This window comes from Trichechus manatus, unplaced genomic scaffold (assembly GCF_000243295.1).
Source record: "Trichechus manatus latirostris isolate Lorelei unplaced genomic scaffold, TriManLat1.0 scaffold00330, whole genome shotgun sequence".
Lineage (NCBI taxonomy): Eukaryota > Metazoa > Chordata > Mammalia > Sirenia > Trichechidae > Trichechus > Trichechus manatus.
This window is the reverse complement of record NW_004444266.1, coordinates 921,844-940,290: the sequence shown is the minus strand read 5'-3', so window position 1 is coordinate 940,290 and position 18,447 is coordinate 921,844. Positions and strand designations below refer to the sequence as shown.

Sequence of the window (18,447 nt, the reverse complement as noted above, 5' to 3'; positions counted from 1 at the left end):
TACACACTAGTACTATAGAAATCACAGCAGGAAAAGAGTGTGCAGGAAAAAAAAAAATTGTGAGTAGCTGTTGAAGTCCCACCTGGCCCTACTCATATTAGGGGAACCTGGTGCTTGCTCAAGCAAAGCAGCACTAACAACAACACTATGAGCCAGTAGTACAGGGTGCTATTGCTGGGAGAAGAGTGGAAGTAGCAATGCATGCCACGGATACACAGATTTTCCCGTGTTCTGGCTAGGGCTCTGTGCTCTCTCTGTGTCCTACCATCATGTTTTCAGTGGCTATAACACAGGCACCAACATGGAGTCTCTAACAGCGGCCCTGATTAATGCTACAATGTGTGTTTGGGGGGAGGGGCAGGATAAGACTCTCCTAGGTCCCCCTTTTCACCATCCACATGCAATACCACGGAGCAAAGGGTAGTGGATAAGAACATGGGCTCTGGCCCAGTCAGCTCAGGTTTGACTCCCAGCTTTAGCACTTCCTTGTTACGTGACCATGGGCAACAAATTAACCGCCCTGATCCTAAGTTTTAACAACTATAAAATGGAAGTTAATCAAACTGTCTGCCTCACAGTGTTACTGCATAGAGTAAATGAGTTAAGATACAGAAATAACTTAGGAAAGTCTCTGGTGCATAGAAGTATTGCTACTATTATGTGAGTTAGGGTGCTTTCAGCTGAGAGTAATAAATAACAGAACACTCAATTAAAGGTCACTTCAACTACAAGATTTGTGGGAGCTTGGGGTTTCTGTGGTTGGTTTGCCTTTTTTACTTATCAAGCTGTCCAGAGGTAGGCAGTCCAGGGTTTGTTCAGTGGCTCAGTGATGGCATCAAGGACCAGGCCCACCCCATCCTTCCAATCCACCATCCCAGTCACATCTCAGTCCCATGGTGGCTACACAGTTTCAGAGGATGAATCCTCACATATCTGGATAGAAGTCAGGGAGAGAGAAGATAAGGAAGAGAGAGCTTGCTTAGCATATCTTTCTGAGATGTACCCAGCAGACTACCCTTTATACCTCATTGGTCAGAAAGAGGTCACATAGCCAGATGCCATAGAGGCTGGGAATGAACACATCTGCCATATTCAGCTTTTATCATGGGAGAAAGGCTCCACCACAAACAAAGAAGGGCTGGGGAATTTTTTTTACGGGGGAGACACACAGGACAGTTCTTTAGACACCCGTCCTAAGACTGGTCAAAACAAGAGCACAACCTAGAGCCTGAGCATCTGACTCATGCATCTCCAGTTCCTAAGGGCATGTCATGTATGAAATGGCAAGCTGTCAGTTTAAGCCATGACACCGTCCCCAGGGGAGGACAGCTGTAACATACAAAAGGAAGTGCTGAAGTGAGGGCGCATCATTAGGCTGATGGGGAAGAGACTGCCTTCTCAAGATTGTCCTTGTTGGTTGCCATCAAGTCAGGCCCCAACTAATGGAGGCCTCATGTACGAGAATTTTTCGAATAACTCCTGCTAATTGGTCTTTCTGGTAATAAAAGGAAGTATTTCAGGATGACAGAGCAAGATGGCGAAGTGAGTGGATGCTCTCAATTACTCCCCGGGAACTAACCCACTGAACAACAAATCAAAACAAGGACAGACTGAAATCTCAGAGCTTCAGATGGCAGCTGAGGCATTGGAGAGTTGGGATGAGTCCAGAAGCATGTGAGAGGAGAAGCAGGAATGTCTCAGAAGCTGGGAGAAACTACCTGCACTTGGTCATCGCAGCCATCTTGGAGTTAGGCTGGGCAACATCCCAAACAGGGAACACAGAAAGGAAGCTAATCTGAGGAAACCGTAGCACATTTATTTAAGGTGGTGCAAACTGGCCACGGGAGTTCGCAGGCTGCAGAGTATGAGGGAGTGAAGGGAGACTGGGATGCTGCAAGAGAGTGCTGTCGAATCTCGCTGAGGCCCGAGATGGATGGGTACTAGGACAAGGAGGAAGTTCAAGGGCAGGGTGAGGGAATACTTCAGACTGGTGGGTATCACATATGGACATCCACAGCGGGACAGCATGGGAGAGTCTGTGCAGGGGTGCCCATGATGGAAAGACATAGACAGCGCCCCACCTTCACCACGGGAAAGTCAAGTCCTACCGCTTACATCAGTGTCTGCTACCAGCTGAACAACACTCCTATGCGTGTGTATTAAATTTCAGAGATCAAGCATCCAGAATTCCTGAATCAGTACTGAAAAAAAACCTACGGTTAAAAGTGCCTTCTATTGGTTTTCAGGAAATGATATGAAGCCTACTGCTACTGGGCTGATTCTGACTCACAGTGACCCTGTGGGGCTGAGTGGAGCTTCCCTGTGCGGTTTCCAGGGCTGTGAGTCTTAGCAGAGTTGGGCTGCCACTTTTTTGTCCTGCGAAGCCACTGGTGGTTACCAGCCCCAGCCTTTTGGATGGCAGATGTTTGCTTGGCCACTGCACCACCAGGGCATCCAGTCAGAGAATTTTCCCACAAAAACTGGAATACAAAATTTAATGTAAAAAAAAAGATAACAAAGTGGCCCACATTCAAGAAAAAATAGTAAACTACAAAAAACCGTAAGACAAGAAGATCCAGTCAAAAGCAAAATATGAAGAAGGGGAAATTTCTCCTATGGAGGCCAGAATAACACAAAGAATTGATAATCTTCAAATACAAATAGAAGACCTAAGTTACAAGTCTAACTCTAAAAAATGCTTGCCATTTACCCTTGGAGGCAACATTTAAATAAGCTTCAATATCCTCTTATGTAAAATAACAGTATTAATGTATTATTTCAACTTATTTTAGGATGAATATATAGCCCAGCGTGACATCAGAGAAGTGTTATTAACTGAATAACTACTATAGTTTAGGTAGTCTTCTCAAGATATATAGAAACATTTACTGTACTAATAATAGTTAATATTTATTGATTACTAAGTACTTTTCATCTAGTATTGTATATAATTATCACAATGACACTATTAAGTAGATACTGACATTAACCATTTTTATGCAGATGGGAAAATGGGCCTTTGAGAGGTTAAGTACCTTACTCAAAGTCACAAAAGATGAAGCAACAGAGCTGATGCCAAATTCCATATACTTAACCACTACCATACACTCTCTGTTAATTTTTGTGAATTCTAGAGTACCAAACATATGTAAAGGACTGGGGTTAATTGTATTCTGAGCCCAGAATCACACAGTTGTTACTGTTCAATAGATATTTGCTGACTGGATCTCTGCCTTGGGATTTTATGTGAAACCCCTAGGACCTGATTTTTTTTTTTTTCTTTCCTCCTCAAATAGCTGAGGAATAGACATCACCATCCAAAATTCTCATTTGCATTCTTTCTTGGTGAATAGACATCCTTATTCTCAGGAGATGGTAGCTGAGAGTATTATCATCCTGTACACAGACTGGTCTTTCAAAGTATGAAACGGCCAACAGGATTGGCCCTTCAAAGTCTCCAGGATGCACGGTCTTGTGAGAAGAAATAAGTCCTCAAACCTGAGACCCACCTTGCGGTTCAGCACCTCTTGTGGTGCAGTAGGGTCCTGAATATCTCTGAAGAGGGAAAAGAAATATCCCTACGTGTGTATGAATTAGCTGGGTAGAAGACAAGGGATAATGGGCCATTCATTGGAAATGGACTTCTGTGTTTACACTGCAATGTTTGAGTATGGGCTTATATTTGGGGAAAGACTGTGGCACAGAGAAGTGGGTGAGACGGGAGAATAAACCACAGAGAGTTTCCTTGTTATCCCCAAATGTCTTTGATGTTTCTCTGATCTAGCAGCTCCAACCATGGTCATGCTTCCTACCTATTTGATGGGCATCTCTATGTATTGTTCATATGTCAAACTGATAGGGATCCTGATAACCCTCCCTGTTCCATATCTGCCTGAATATTTGACATCCACAATGCAGTTTGTCTAAGGCATACATCTCCTGTTTCATTGAACTAGAACTTCTTTTTTTCTTTTTCCAAAAGGCAGTTACTTCTGGGAATAAAAGCATCAATCTTTCAATGCTACCAAAGTAGAACCACATCTTTGTAGCCAGGTCATCTTTGTAGGGTTGGATTTCTAGGTCATGAGAAAAGTATTGCCTCCTTTGAGAGGGTGGCAGCAGATGGCATGGACAACTCTGACTCAATGCAGAAGAAACAGATGGGAGTTACTCTCATGCCATAAGGCACTAACACATGGAAGACTTAGTTTTACAAATTTAATTAGGAAAGACACAAAAATCAGAAATCCTGAAAGACACTTAAAAACTAAATAAAAATTCTAGGGGTGAAGCAAGATGGCAAAGTGAGTGGATGCTCCCATCTACTCCCCCAGCAACTAACACACTGAATAATGAATAACAACAAGCACAGACTGAGATCTTGGAACTCCAGACAGAAGCTGAGGAACTGGAGAATCAGGGGGAGACCAGAGGCATGGGAGAGGAAGAATGGGGTGAGCACAGACTGAGAGATCCTACTCACTAACATTGGGAGTGCGAGCTCATCGCAGCCATTTTGGGATGGGACTGGGTAACACCCTAAGCAGGGAACACATAAAGAGAGCTTGTCTGAGGAAGCTCTAGCTGGATTTTTTTAAGGCAGCACAAATTGGTAGTGGGAGTTGAGGGGACGTGAAAGTGGAAGGGGGTGAAGGAACACCTCGATGCTCATGAGAATACTGTTGAACCTCGCTGAGTCCAAAACTAACAAGCACTAGGACCAGGGAGAGCTGCAAGGACAACAGGGCAAGGAGAACAGTCTAGACTGACAAGCACGCAGGAGGTGGCCCCAGCAGGACACCGTGGGTGGTGGGTGTGCTAGTGCAGGGGTGCCAGTGAGGAAAGACTAAAAAAACTCCTCACCATCACTACACCAAAGTTGATCCCCACTGCGTACACCAGCAGATGTGTGCAGAGAAAACACCCCCTCCTGCGCACGTGTATTGAATCCCAGAGACCAAGCATACAGATCTCTTGAATTTTCCCACAATAAATACAATAAAAAATGTAAAGAAAAATAACAAAGTGGCTCAAGTTCAACAAAAACTAGTAAAAAACACAAAAGCACAAGAGAAGTAGGAACACTCAAAAGCAAAACATGAAGAAGAGGAAATCTTTCCTATGGAGGCCAGAATAATGCAACTAACTGATAATTTTCACACTGCAGTGCTAAACATGTTTAAAGAAACCAAAAAACACACAGAAAACAAGCCAGTGGAGTTCAGGAAGCAAATGGAGGAATGAAATGAGAGATTCAACAAGGAATCTGAAAACATAAAAAAAAGAGAGAGCTACTGGAACTGAAGAATAAAACATCTGAGTTAGAAAAAGCAAGAGAAACACTCAGTAATAGAGTTGAACAAACAGAAGATAGAATATTTGAATTAGCATTCAAAATATCTGAACTTACCAAGTCTCAAGAGAAACAAGAGAAAAGAACAAAGGAAAGCAAACAAACCCAAAAACAAATGTGGGATTCAATTAAGAAATCTAACAGAATTATTGGAATCCCAGAGCACCATGACCATAATAAAGCCACAGAAACAATTTTCCAAGAGATAATAAGAGAGAATTTCCCAGACCTGAGCAGAGAGTTAAGCCTGCAAATTCAGGAAGCTACACGAACCTCCATCAAAAGAGACACAAAAAGATCAACTCCATGCCATATCCTAATAAAATTCCTGAAATCCAAAGACAAGGAGAGAATTTGAAAGCAGCAAGAGAAAAACGCAGTTTAAACGAGACCTCAGAAAAATTAAAAACTTATGCTCATCAGAAGACTTTATTAAAAGAGTAAACAGACAACCTATAGACTGGGCAATAATCTTTGGAAATGATAAGGATAAGGATAAGGATCTAATCTCTAAAATCTATAGAAAACTGCAATAATTCAACAACAAAAATACAAACAACTCAATCACAAAATGGGAAAAAGGCATGAACAGAATCTTCACCAAAGAGAACATCTGTCGTGGATTGAATTGTGTCCCCCAAAAATATCTGTCAACTTGGCTAGGTCATGATTCCCAGTATTGTATGATTGTCTACCATTTTATCATCTGATGTGATTTCCCTATGTGTTGTAAGCTCTATCATTATGATGTAATAAAATGGATTAGCAGCAGTTGTACTGATGAGGTCTAAAAGATTATGTAGTATCTTAAGCCAGTCTCTTTTGAGATATAAAAGACAGAAGTGAGCAGAGAGACATGGAAACCTCATACCACCAAGAAAGCAGCGCCAGGAGCAGAGCGCGTCCTTTGGACCCGAGGCTCCTGCACTGAGATGCTCCCAGACCAAGGGAAGACTGATGAGAAGGCTGACAGAGACAGAAAGCCTTCCCCTGGAGGTGACGCCCTGAATTTGGACTTTTAGCCTACTTTACTGTGAGGAAATAAATTTGTTTGTTAAAGCCATCCACTTGTGGTATTTCTGTTATAGCAGCACTAGATGACTAAGACAACATCCGAGCAGCCCACAAACATATGAAAAGATGTTCACAATCATTAGCCATAAGAGAGATGCAAATCAAAACTCCAATGGGATACTATCTTATCACAGATAAAATGGCACTGATAAAAAAAGAAAAGAGAGAGAGATAACATCAAATGTTGGTGATGATGTGGGGACATTGGAACCCTTATCTATTGCTGGTAGGATTGTAAAATGGTACTATCACTGTGGAAAATGGTATGGCGCTTTCTCAAAAAATCGAGAAATAAAACTACCTTATGATCCAGCAATCCCACTCCTAGGTATATACGATAGAGACCTAAAAATAATGATATGAATGGACATATGCACAACTATGTTCATTGCTGCTTTATTCACAATAGCAAATAAATGGAAATAACCAAAGCGCCCATCAACAGATGAATGGATAAGCAAATTGTAGCATATAGATACAATGGAATACTATGCAACCATAAAGAACAATGATGAGTCTGTGAAACATATTACAACATGGATGGACCTGGAGGGCATAATGCTAAGTGAAATAAGTGACGCATATAAGGACAAATAGTGTATTATTCCACTTTTACAAGAAGACAAGAATAGATATAGAGAGAGAGACCAATGTTCATTAGTGGTTACCAGGGGACTGGGGGGAGGTGGCGTGGAGAGGGGAAAGTGCGCTTTGGATTGTACAGACTTGTTATTTTTGGTGATAGGAAAAGTGACACCAAATGTGGATGTAGTGAGCACAGCACAACCAAAGTAAAAACAAGTGTTTGAGCACATACGGATGGGTACATGCAAATGGGTATATGGGTAGGTATAGGTGTGTACATAGGTGAGAACAGATAGAGTATCTATAGGTATGTGTAAATAAAAATACGTGGGTGCAGGTACATATATTCCCTTGAAGACACAAATATGGATACTCAGATATAACCAAACACTTTCCAACACTGGTTTTCTGCGTTTGAAGGCTTAGGACCATAGTCTCATGGGATAACTCAGTCATTTGGCATAACACAGTTCACAAAAATCATGATCTGCACCCTAGCGAAGTGAGTAGCATCTGGGTCTTAAAGGCTTTCAAGAGGCCATCTAAGACACAACTACGGGTCTCTACTTGCCAGGAGCAAAACAGTAAGAAGGTAACCAAAAGTGTATAAAAGAAACAAGTCTACATGAGCCACAACCTTATCTACCCTGAGCCCAGAAAAACTAGATGGTGCCCAGCTACCACCAATGATCATTCTGAGCAGGGTCACAATAGTTGGTCCCAGATAGAATGGGAAAAAAATACAGAGCAGAGCTCAAATTCTTATTTAAAAAAAAAAAGCCAGACAAACCAGAACAGTAGAGAACAGAGGACTCCCTGAGACTATCACCCCGAGACACTCTTTAAACCTAGAATTCAGCCTATTCCCTGAGATCACCTTTAAGAGAAATAGTAGGGTGACGTATAAAATAAAGGATATTACCCGTAAGATTGGTGCCCTACTTAAAAACCATCAGTATGAGACCAAAAGGTCAACAATTACTCAAAAGCAAAGATGAGAAGATAAGGGGGCAGGGAAGCTAGAGTACTGGAAAGGGAACAAATGGAACACAGTTACAGAGAATGTTGACACATTGTGATAAATGTTACTAATGTCGCTGCACAATTTGTGTGGAAATTGTCAAACGGGAACCTAACTTGCTGTGAAAGCTTTCACCAAAAACTCAATAAGATATTATCAAAAACAAAAAACTGTAGGGAAGAACCAAATATGTTCTGACTTCTCAGTTTTAGTAAATGTAAATCTAATAGTAACAATTTTATAGGTTCCCACCTGCTACCTGGATTTTTGTTGCTGTTACTTGCCTAAATATCACTTGTTCTTTAAAAAAAATCCTGAGAGAAGGTCTACAGGGGTACAGTTTTACACTTACTGCACACTGGGGCCTTGTTTAACCCTCAAGCACATTGGAAAAAAGATTTTGTGAGGACAATGATCAGGATGGATTTGTGGGTTAAGATGCATATTAAGATGCCAGTTAACATTCCCTATATTTTCCTGGCCACATAACTGTAAGATTTAGAAAAGGTCAATTAACTACAGGCATACCTCAGAGATATTTCAGGTTCAGTTCCAAACCACCACAATAAAGCAAATATCGCAATAAAGAAAGTCACACTAATTTTTTGGTTTCCCAGTGCATATAAAAGTTAGGTTTACACTATACTGTAGTTTATTAAGTGTGCAATAGCATTTATGTCTAAAAAAATACACACTTTAATTAAAAAATACTTTGTTTCTCTGTAGCATGCAATGCTGTTTTATAGTATTTTACCCACAGTAGAACTTCTTTCAAAATTGGAGTCAATCTTCTCAAACCCTGTCACTGCTTTATCAACTAAGTTTGTGTAATATTCTAAATCCTTTGCTGTCATTTCAACAATGTTCACAGCATTTTCACCAGGAGCTGATTCCATCTCAAGAAACCACTTTCTGTGCTCATCTGTGAGAAGCAACTCCTCACCCGTTAAAAGTTTTAACGTGAGATTGGAGCAATTCAGTCTCATCTTCAGGCTCCACTTCTAATTCTAGTTCTCTTGCTATTTCCACCACAGCTGCAGTTACTTCCTCCACTGAAGTCTTGAACCTCTCAAAGTCATCCATGAGGGTTGGAATCAACTTCTTCCAAACTCCTGTTAATGTTGATATTTTGACCTCCTCCCGTGAATCACAAATGTTCTTAATGACACCTAGAATGGTGAATCCTTTCCAGGAGGTTTTCAATGTACTTTTCCCAGATCCATCAGAAGGAATCACTAAGTATGACAGCTATAGCCTTACAAAACGTATTTCTTAAATAGTGAGAGTTGACAGTCGAAATTGCTCCTTGATCTATGGGATTCAGAATGGATGTTGTGTTAGCAGGCATGAAAACAACATTAATCTCCTTGTACATTTCCATCAGAGCTCTTGGGTGACCAGGTGTATTGTCAATGAGCAGTAATATTTTGAAATGAATCTTTTTTCTGAGAAGTAGATTTCAACAGTGGGTTTAAAATATTCAGTAAACCATGTCGTAAACAGATGTGCTGTCATCCAGGCTTTGCTGTTGCACTTACAGAGCACAGGCAGAGTAGATCTAGCATAATTCTTACGGGTCCTAGGATTTTCAGAACGGTAAATGAGCATAGGCTTTAATTTAAAGTCACCAGCTGCATTAGCCCCTAACAAGACAGTCAGCCTGTCGGTTGAAGCTCTGAAGTCAGGCATGACTTCTCTCTAGCTGTGAAAGTCCTAGATGGCATCTTCCTCCAACATAAGGCTGTTTTGTCTACACTGAAAATCTGTTGTTTAGTGTGGCCACCTTCATCAATTATCTTAGCTAGATATTCTGGATGACTTGCTGCATCTTCTACATCAGCACTTGCTGCTTCACCTTGCACTTCTCTGTTACAGAAATGGCTTATCTCCTTAAACCTCACGAACCACCTCTGCTGGCTTCAAACTTTTCTTCGGCAGCTTCCTCACCTCTCTCAGCCTTCATAGAATTGAAGGGAGTTAGGGCCTTGCTCTGGATTAGGCTTTGGCTTAAGGGAATGTTGTTGCTGGTTTGCTCTTCTGTCCAGACCACTAAAGCTTTCTCCACATCAGCAATAAGGCTGTTTCGCTTTCTTATCATTTGTGTATTCACTGGAGCAGCACTTCTAATTTCCTTCAAGAACTTTTCCTTTGCATTCACAACTTGGCTAACTGTTCCGCACGAGAAGCCTAGCTTTCGGCCTGTGTCGGCTTTCAACATGCCTTCCTCACTGAGCTTAATCATTTCTAGCTTCTGATTTAAAGCGAGAGACCTACTCTTCCTTTCACTTGAACACTCAGAGGCCACTGTAGGGTTACCAACTGGCCTAATTTCAATATTGTCATGTCTCAGGGAATAGGAAAGCCCCAGGAGAGGGAGAGAGGCGGGGAAGGGAGCAGTCAGAAGACACACATTTATCGATCAAGTTCACCCTCTTCCATGGATGTGGTTAGCGGTGCCCCAAAACCATTACAATAGTAATATCAAAGATCACTGACCACAGATCACCATAACAGATACTATAATAATAAAGTTTGAAATATTCCGAGAATTACCCAAATGTGACACAGAGACGGAAGTGAGCACATGCTGTTGGGAAAACAGCACCGACAGACTTGCTGGATGCAGGGTTGCCACAAATCTTCAATTTATAAAACAAGCAGTATCTGCAAAGCGCAATAAAGACAAGCGCAATAAAACAAACTATGCCTGTGTTCTAATCCAGCTCCATATACAGACACACACTGAACAGTAGCTAACCAGAATGCCTTTCAGCCGGCCCAGAGGCTGTGAACGGTTTAACCAGCACGTGACTAACGTGTCTTGTAACGTTAGTACTATCGCAGGGCCCCTGAGGGTAGAGAACACACAGAAAAAGGCTTCTGCCCATACTGAGGTCCAATCTGTGCTGTACTTCCTCCCTTCGCACCACAAAAATCCGCTGCTGCCATCCCTCCCTCCCCCCGGAAGCAATTTGCCATAATCCAGAACCACACGCGGCGCGCAGGGCGGCTCGAACAGAAGTTTCTCCTGCCATTAGGCCCCCTCGCCGGAAACCTCCCGCCTTCGGCCCGGGGAAAGAGGAAGGGGCGGGGGCCGCGCGAGCGCGGGGCGCGGGCGGCGCTGCAGAGCGCGGAGGATGCACGCGGGGTTCCTGGGGTTCTCCGCCCTGCTGCTGGCGGCCGAGCAGAGCGCGCGTGAGTCCGGGCACGGCTCGAGGTGTGGGGGCGCGAGTCCCTGCTCACCTCTCCGACATTAACACCCCATGCTCCGGCGCCCAGGGGCGCAAACGCCATCCCTGGCCCGAGCACGCAGCCTCCCCAATCCTGTGCCTGAGAGATGATAGCACGCAGACCAGCTTGCCAAGCATGCCTGCCGGCTACTTGGTGGATCCCCACGAATGCATGATCCCCACGCGGTGCCAGCCCTAGCCCCCCGAGACTGAGGAACGTTCTTCACGCTCTGCCTTCCAGAAAACCCTCCTGAGCTTGCTTAGCAAAGGGCTGCAGGTGCAAGACTTGCTGAGCACGGGACTGGGGTGCACCTCTGGCTATCCTCTCCCTCCCAGCCGGCGAGGCTCAGTAGTGTGGAAGGGCCGCGGTGGTCCTTCCTGACCTGCCGCTTTGGGGTCGGGGGGACGGGGAGAACGGACGTTACTAATCAGCCGCGGCTCTGGAGGAGATGACTGGCGCGTCGGAGTTTAAAATAGGGCAGGAAGCTCTTTGCTGGGAGACACCCCTGTCTCGCGTGGGGACCAGTCCCAGAAAGCGGAAGCGAAGCAAGATGGCAACAGTTTTTAGCGCCCTTCTAGTTTGAACTTGTTTCTTTCAGTGCCCGAGAGGGGTGCCTCCGCCCACTTCCGCCAGGCTTCCTGCCAACTTGTCTTCCGAAGCGGGGTTGGCCATTGGCCAGGGGAGTTGAGGGAGGTACTTTCAGAAAGCTCCAGCATCAAGGACGCCCAGGGCTCTGTGCCGCTCTCCCCAACGCGCACGCACTTGAGGACCCCAGCGGGGCTCCTTGGAGCAACTTCCGCCTCTCCAGGGTTAACTGTGTTCGTTGTTCACACGACTGTCCCCTCCAGTTCCCCGCCGCGCTTTTTCAAGGACTGGAAGGGCAGCGTTGGCATTACCCACACAGAAGGAGGAGCTGGTGTTAAATTAGTTGTAAAGCTCTCCTGGGTATATCACCTGGGTCGGGAAGGGCTAAGACGCCTACCTCTGGTGCGTCTCTCGCACGATAGCCTCTCCTTCCCTTCCAGCCAGGGCAGCCCTGTCTTTAACATTCCTCAGCCTGTTCAGAGGTGGTTACTTCCCCAGAGGCTTTCCTGTGTAAGTGAAGCCCTAGTTTGTTTTAAGTGTGTGGCGGGAAGCTCGAGGTGGTTGGCGCTGGGTAAGAAACCTTGGGACCAAGAAATGGCTGTTCAAAAGCTCTGACTCTCTCTACTCAGAGCGGTAGGGTTTTTATCTGTGTCGTTGGGATAATGCTCTCCGTTTACGCTAAAATTCACAGTTCGTGCCCAGCATCCATTTTTAAACGTTAATATCAGAAAAACACAAAAAATATACTATTATAAAACAGTCACTGTGTATTCATGTGCCAGCGAGTGGTGGGCAAGACACAAAACATCAGTCTCTATTGTCATTCTTGTAACAATCCCCAGAAGTAGATGGTACCACCATTTTATTGTTCCTAAGGCCCAAAGTTACACAGACAATAAGGTCCCCCTTTTGAAAAATAGAGAGAAAATACCTACCTCAAAGAAAGAACTGTGCTAATACATGTCAAGCACATAGCACAGATGCTGGCATGTAGTAACAGCTCAATATAGTTATTGACTGGGGAGTGCAAATCCTAAACTAATTTGTCTCTTTCCATTCCATTTCTCTGCCTTACCATCATCAAGCCACCAGTTGTCTGTCGGTTGTACTACAATGACTTGTGCGTTGCTCTAATGCTGGAAGCTATGCCACCAGTATTTCAAATACCAGCAGGATCACCTATGATAAACAGGTTTTAGCGGAGCTTGCAGGCTAAGACAGACTAGGAAGAAAGGCCTGGCGATCTACTTCAGAAAATTAGCCAATGAAAACGGTATGGATCACAACAAAATAGTGCCCAATATAGACAAGTCCTTAGGAAAGACCATTCGTTAGTAAAAGACATGTTTGGTAGAGGGCCAATGAAACCAGGGAAAACCAATGAAATGGATGGACATAATAGCTGCGAAAATGAATCCAAATATACCAGCAAGCACAGAAATGGCACAGGACGGGGCACTGTCTTGTTCTGTTATACATAAGGTTGCCATGAGTCGGAGCCGATGGCAGCTAACAAGAAAAACCCAAACCCGTTGCCAGTGAGTTGATTCCGACCCATAGCGACCCAATAGGACAGAGTAGGGTTTCCAAGGCTATAAATTTTGGGGGAAGCAGACTGCCACATCTTTCTCCGCTGAGCAGCTGCTGAGTTCAAATCCCTGACCACCTGGTTAGCAGCTGAATGCTTAACCACTGTGTCACCAGGGCTCCTTAGAGCAATGCCATTATCATCAAAAATAAAAGAGTCCCAGGAGAGTAGGCTTAACATTTTTGAGCACATTCTAGGTTCTAGATGACTTGCCATATTTTGTTGTAATATCTGACAGCCCCTTTTTATGGACCGTGGTGTCTCATCTTTTGAGTGTCCTGGGACGCCCTAGAGCTTTCATTAAACTTCTTGAGTGTAGATTTCCAGCTGGCTCCTGCTGACTCAGGTGCTGCACTTAGCAGACATCCCTGCTGGCGGTAGGGACTTAGTATTGGTTAACCTTCCAATACCCCGGCTCATCTATCCTTTTTGTCCTCCAGGCCTCTGCACCATGGTTTATTACTTCATGACAGGACAGCTTCTTTGGGCATCACTGGCCTTCTCTGTCCTACTGCCCGGCTTCTTGGTCCAGGGCCTGAGTTATCTATGGTTTCGAGCAGACGGACATCAAGGCCATTGCTCTTTGGTGATTGTGCACCTCCTACAACTTGGTGTTTGGAAACGGTAAGAACGGGCGGCACCCCTTCACCTCCGAGTCCCGAAGATTGTGTTGGGAAGCGTGGTTTCATAAGTGCGTAGAAGGGTTCTTCTGTGTGTATGTTTATCCTTAGAGACGTGAAAGTTCAGAGCTGGGAGAATGTCAGAAGTTACCACATTTAAGCTCTGCTCTGATATCTGCATCCTCTCTTCCAGCCTGTACTTCCCTGAGCATCTCTAACATCATAGAGTTTCTTCCAGACGCAGCTGTGACCTTTAGGAGGCTCTTTCTTGTCTGCAGCCAAATTCTGTCTTCCTGCTGTTCAGATTCGTTGGTCGACTTCAGAGCCGTACGAGGCGACTCACTTAAGGCAGTTCCATTTAAACACCTGTGACCTTAGTTAAGGAAGGTAGAAGGAAGATTTAACCTCAGACTAGACAGTGGTGTTGGCCTGGTCACATTTGCAACTAGCCTTTGTTATGGGAAGAAGCCATTTTGGATCCAATACCGGTTTTTTCCACAAAAAGAAGACAGGGATGGTCCTAGTCATTATTTTTACTTGGAATACCCTGGATACAAGGAGTGTCAGGAGAGATGTGGCAGTGAGTTTACATAAATGGCAAACTTCAGCTCTCAGCTGCCTCATAATCCCAGAGAGTTCATAGGAACAAAAGAAGAGAGAGAAATTCAGGGATCAGATCAGTGAGGCCTTACAGCTCAAGTGTTCACTAGACGCTGAGGACCGCCAGGTATTCAGGAAGTCCTTGCCAGGTTTCAGATCTCTGGGCTGTGCTGCCCTCTCTTCTTGATGGTTGATGCCTTCAGGCTAGTCCCAGTACCTTTGTAGGAGCTGAGATGAGTTTTCTGATTTCTCTTCTGGGTTTGAGGTGTGGGCCCTATGTACAGAATCAGTCTCAAGAAAGGATAATTCCCTTCCCACCCAGAGGAGATCTCAGGTAGGAGGTGGCAAATGTGGCTGATAAAGAAATCAAGAAGCCACCCCTGAATTTCATTTGGCCCCTCAGAGTTGGAACCCTAGATCTTTAAGGGCACCAAAACCACACTTGGAATCGCAGCAGTTTGTCCCGAGCTGGGCCTTGTGTTCAAGCAGTTTGGGTTCCTCTGAAAAGATAGGACTCTTAATGCTGGGTAGGGAGCAAAGAAATGCCTTTTCAGTGGACTCATAAAGGATTAGAGCCCATCATCTGGCCTCTACTGAGCATTACCTACCATTTTCATATCAGCCCTCCACTCAGCCCAGCATAATAATAAAACAATTGAGACTGTGGGTCTTTGTTTGCTTTTGAAGTTCCCTGCAGGGAACAGCTAGTGCATTGTAGTTCACAAAGTATGTGACCTCGAGGAAAGACAGCCTGTTGAAATAGTGAATTTACTTTAGGCATACATCTCACAACTCCAAAAAAGAGTTGAGTAAATATCAATCACTTGAGAGATGCATGCTTAGTAACTGTCAGAAACATTTGCCTTCCGAGGCTCTGTGAGGAACCTCAGGCCCGTCTCATCCAGCGTCTTGCTGTAGAGATGAAGAGTGAGGTCCATAAGCAATGACTTGTCTAAATTTATACGGCTGGTGTTTGACAGTGGACCCAGGATTTTCTTCCCCATTCTCCTTCAAAGCCTTCTTTATTATGCCATAATTTTCTGGTATATATAAAAAAATTGGATAAGTGAAGAGGGACATGAGAATTAAAAATTAGGGAAAAAACTAGTCATCTATATCTGTTCTTATTTTAAAAAAATAAGGTGACTGAAAAATATGCATGCAATTTAAAAGGAAGATAAGTAACTGAGAAAAGCCAAGGAAAGAAACAAAAATGGTTACAAAACAAGATAAAGCCAGAATGGACACTTAATAGAGGTAGAATACAAATTTGGCTCTAAGTTTTCTAACAGCCGGTGCAAATAGGGAAACATAAGAAGCTACGATATTTGCAATGTTTATGAGATTAAAAATAAACAAAACAAAACAAAATCTGCTTCCTTAAGGGCAGAAGCAGCTTTGAAAGTTAAGCTAGAAAGCAGCGTTATCTCCTCCTCATCCTCAAACCGGCGCAGTGGTTTCTCACAAAGAAACACTGGGTAACGTAGTGAACAGCGTCTTCACCGGTTGTCCTTAGAGAAGATCTACAATAAGTCTGGAAAGACTTGTTTCTCTTCATGAGGAGCCCTGGTGGCGCAGTGGTTAAGCACTTGGCTGCTAACGGGTAGGCCAGCGGCCTGCCAGCTGCTTTGCAAGACAGATATGGCAGTCTGCTTCCGTGAAGATTTACGGCCTTGGAAATCCTCTGGGTCAGTTTTTCTCTGTCCTTTAGGGTCACTATGAATCAAAATCGACTCCATGGCCAGGAGTTTTTGTTTTTGTTTTATTTATCTTTGTGTCCCTCATGGTAGCGGCAGCATTTCAGCAAATTGCAGTTCAGGAAAAGCGCCTGTAGGAGGAGCCAAATAGTTGTGTTTTGCAGAGCCCTGACTTGTGGCAGAATGGACTGCTTTGACTTCATAACATGACTCGGAAGATGCTACTAACAGAAAAAAACTATAAAATACAAACCTTTTGAGGTAAAGTAGCTTATAAAAAATTCAGGGACTTAATTCATAAATGTATTTTTTAAATTCCAAATAATACGTTCTATATTACTGTATTGATTTGAATCTGACTGTAGTCAAAAGAATCTGACATTAGTTACTACTTGCTTAAGCAAAGTCAGTTACTTTTTTTCTCTTTGATTTTTATGTCTGCACTCTAATGTTATATGTTAGAACATCTTTGTAATTTGTTTTTTTAAGTCTGTAAATCCATTTGGAAACCCAGTATGAGGTGATAGAAAAACACCTAACTAATCTCATCCTCAGCATTATCTGAGTTTAAAGGAGAAGTTAAATAGTTACTTAAAAGGAAAGTTGAGGTGATGTTTAAAAGTGTGTAAAATAAGCCCAGCCTAGACGGGTATAACCTGTTGCCATCAAGTTGTTTCCAACTCATAGTAACCCAATAGGAAAGAGTAGAACAGCTCTGTAGGGTTTCCAAGGAGTGGCTGGTGGATTCAAACTGCCGACCTTTTGGTTGACAGCCAAACTCTTAACCACTGTGCCACCAGGGCATAGATTTAATATCAAAACCGCAATGAGATACCATTTCACTCCCACTAGGATGGCTAAGATAAAAAATAAAACAGAAAATAACAAATGTTGATGAGGATGTGGGGAAAATGGAGCCCTTATTCCAATACAGCCACAGCCCAAATCTTGAGCTGCTTGCTAACTCAGCTCTAACATCACCAACAAGTGTTAAAATGGTAGAAGAATCTAGTGTTCTTCAAGTTGTGGGCCTATAATAAACTATTATATTTGTAGTGGTTATGTTTGGATTTTTACTTAAGCTATTAATGAAGAAAAAGCTTACTGAGAAACTTAATTCCAAAGATCTAATTTTGGTTAATTGAACCTGTCTCCAAGCTTCAATTTATAGTATATGGAGTTCTTAATGCAGCTAGAAAGCTTAAACTGTCATTGACACAGCTCAATATGCTCATATTTACTTGTTTACAGTTAGTAAACTTCTCTGTGGCAGAAGGGACTGCAGATACACATGATTAAGTTGCAGTCTCTGAGACTGAATTGAGAAGAAAACTGTAAGCAGTGAGATCAGGACAAAAAGAATGATACACAAAGTGTTGTAAGAGTACAGAGGAGTACCTTTGGGAATAACTGCGGATATGTGGCCCCTGGACCAGCATCATCATTATCATCACCTGGGAGCTTGTTAAAAATGCAAATTCTCAAGCCCTATTCCTGACCTATATCCCATTACAACAAACTTCTCATAATTCTCTAAACACACCTGTTTAATTGGAAACTCTGGAATCAGGGCCCAGCAATCTGTATTTAAATAGCCATCCAAAAAAAGAAGTAAAAGGCATCCAGATTGGAAAAGAAGAAATAAAATTATCTCTGTTTGTGGATGACATGTTCCTAAATACAGAAAATCCCAAAGAGTCTGCAAAAAAGACTTCTAGAGCTCTTGTCGCGGAGTGCCTGAGCAGAGGAGCGTTTGCCATGGTACCTGCTGCTACTGCAGACATGGAGCGTCGGACGCGGGCGCTGTTCCTTGTGGCAGGAAGGTGAAGTCATGACGTCCATCAGGCGTGTGAGTCAGATATTTTCCATGTTAATCACTTTTTATGTGGACTGAGTTCCAGTTGCCCATCTTGCTGTTTACTACTGAGTGGAGAAACACCAAGTCTAAAGAGTCTGCTGTTTAGCAAGTGACAGCAAAATGTGTTTTTTGTAATCATTTGGATTCCTATACACCAATAAGGAGAACGATGAAAAGGAAATCAGGAAAACAATACCATTTTCAATAGCCCCTAAAAAGATAAAATACTTAGGAA

The 18,447-nt window shown here is 43.3% G+C and overlaps 1 protein-coding gene across 1 annotated transcript in view; it reads left to right on the top strand.

Annotated features, from left to right (window-relative positions):
* The first annotated feature begins 11,168 nt into the window (after positions 1-11,168).
* The window catches only part of XKR5 (XK related 5), a 32,978-nt gene continuing 25,699 nt past the window's right edge, over positions 11,169-18,447 (top strand). The window contains exons 1-2 of the mRNA XM_004390822.3: positions 11,169-11,228; positions 13,878-14,061. Of these exons, the coding sequence (XP_004390879.1) occupies positions 11,171-11,228; positions 13,878-14,061 (242 nt within the window). The 5' untranslated portion in view covers positions 11,169-11,170. The remainder of the gene's footprint in view (positions 11,229-13,877; positions 14,062-18,447) is intronic.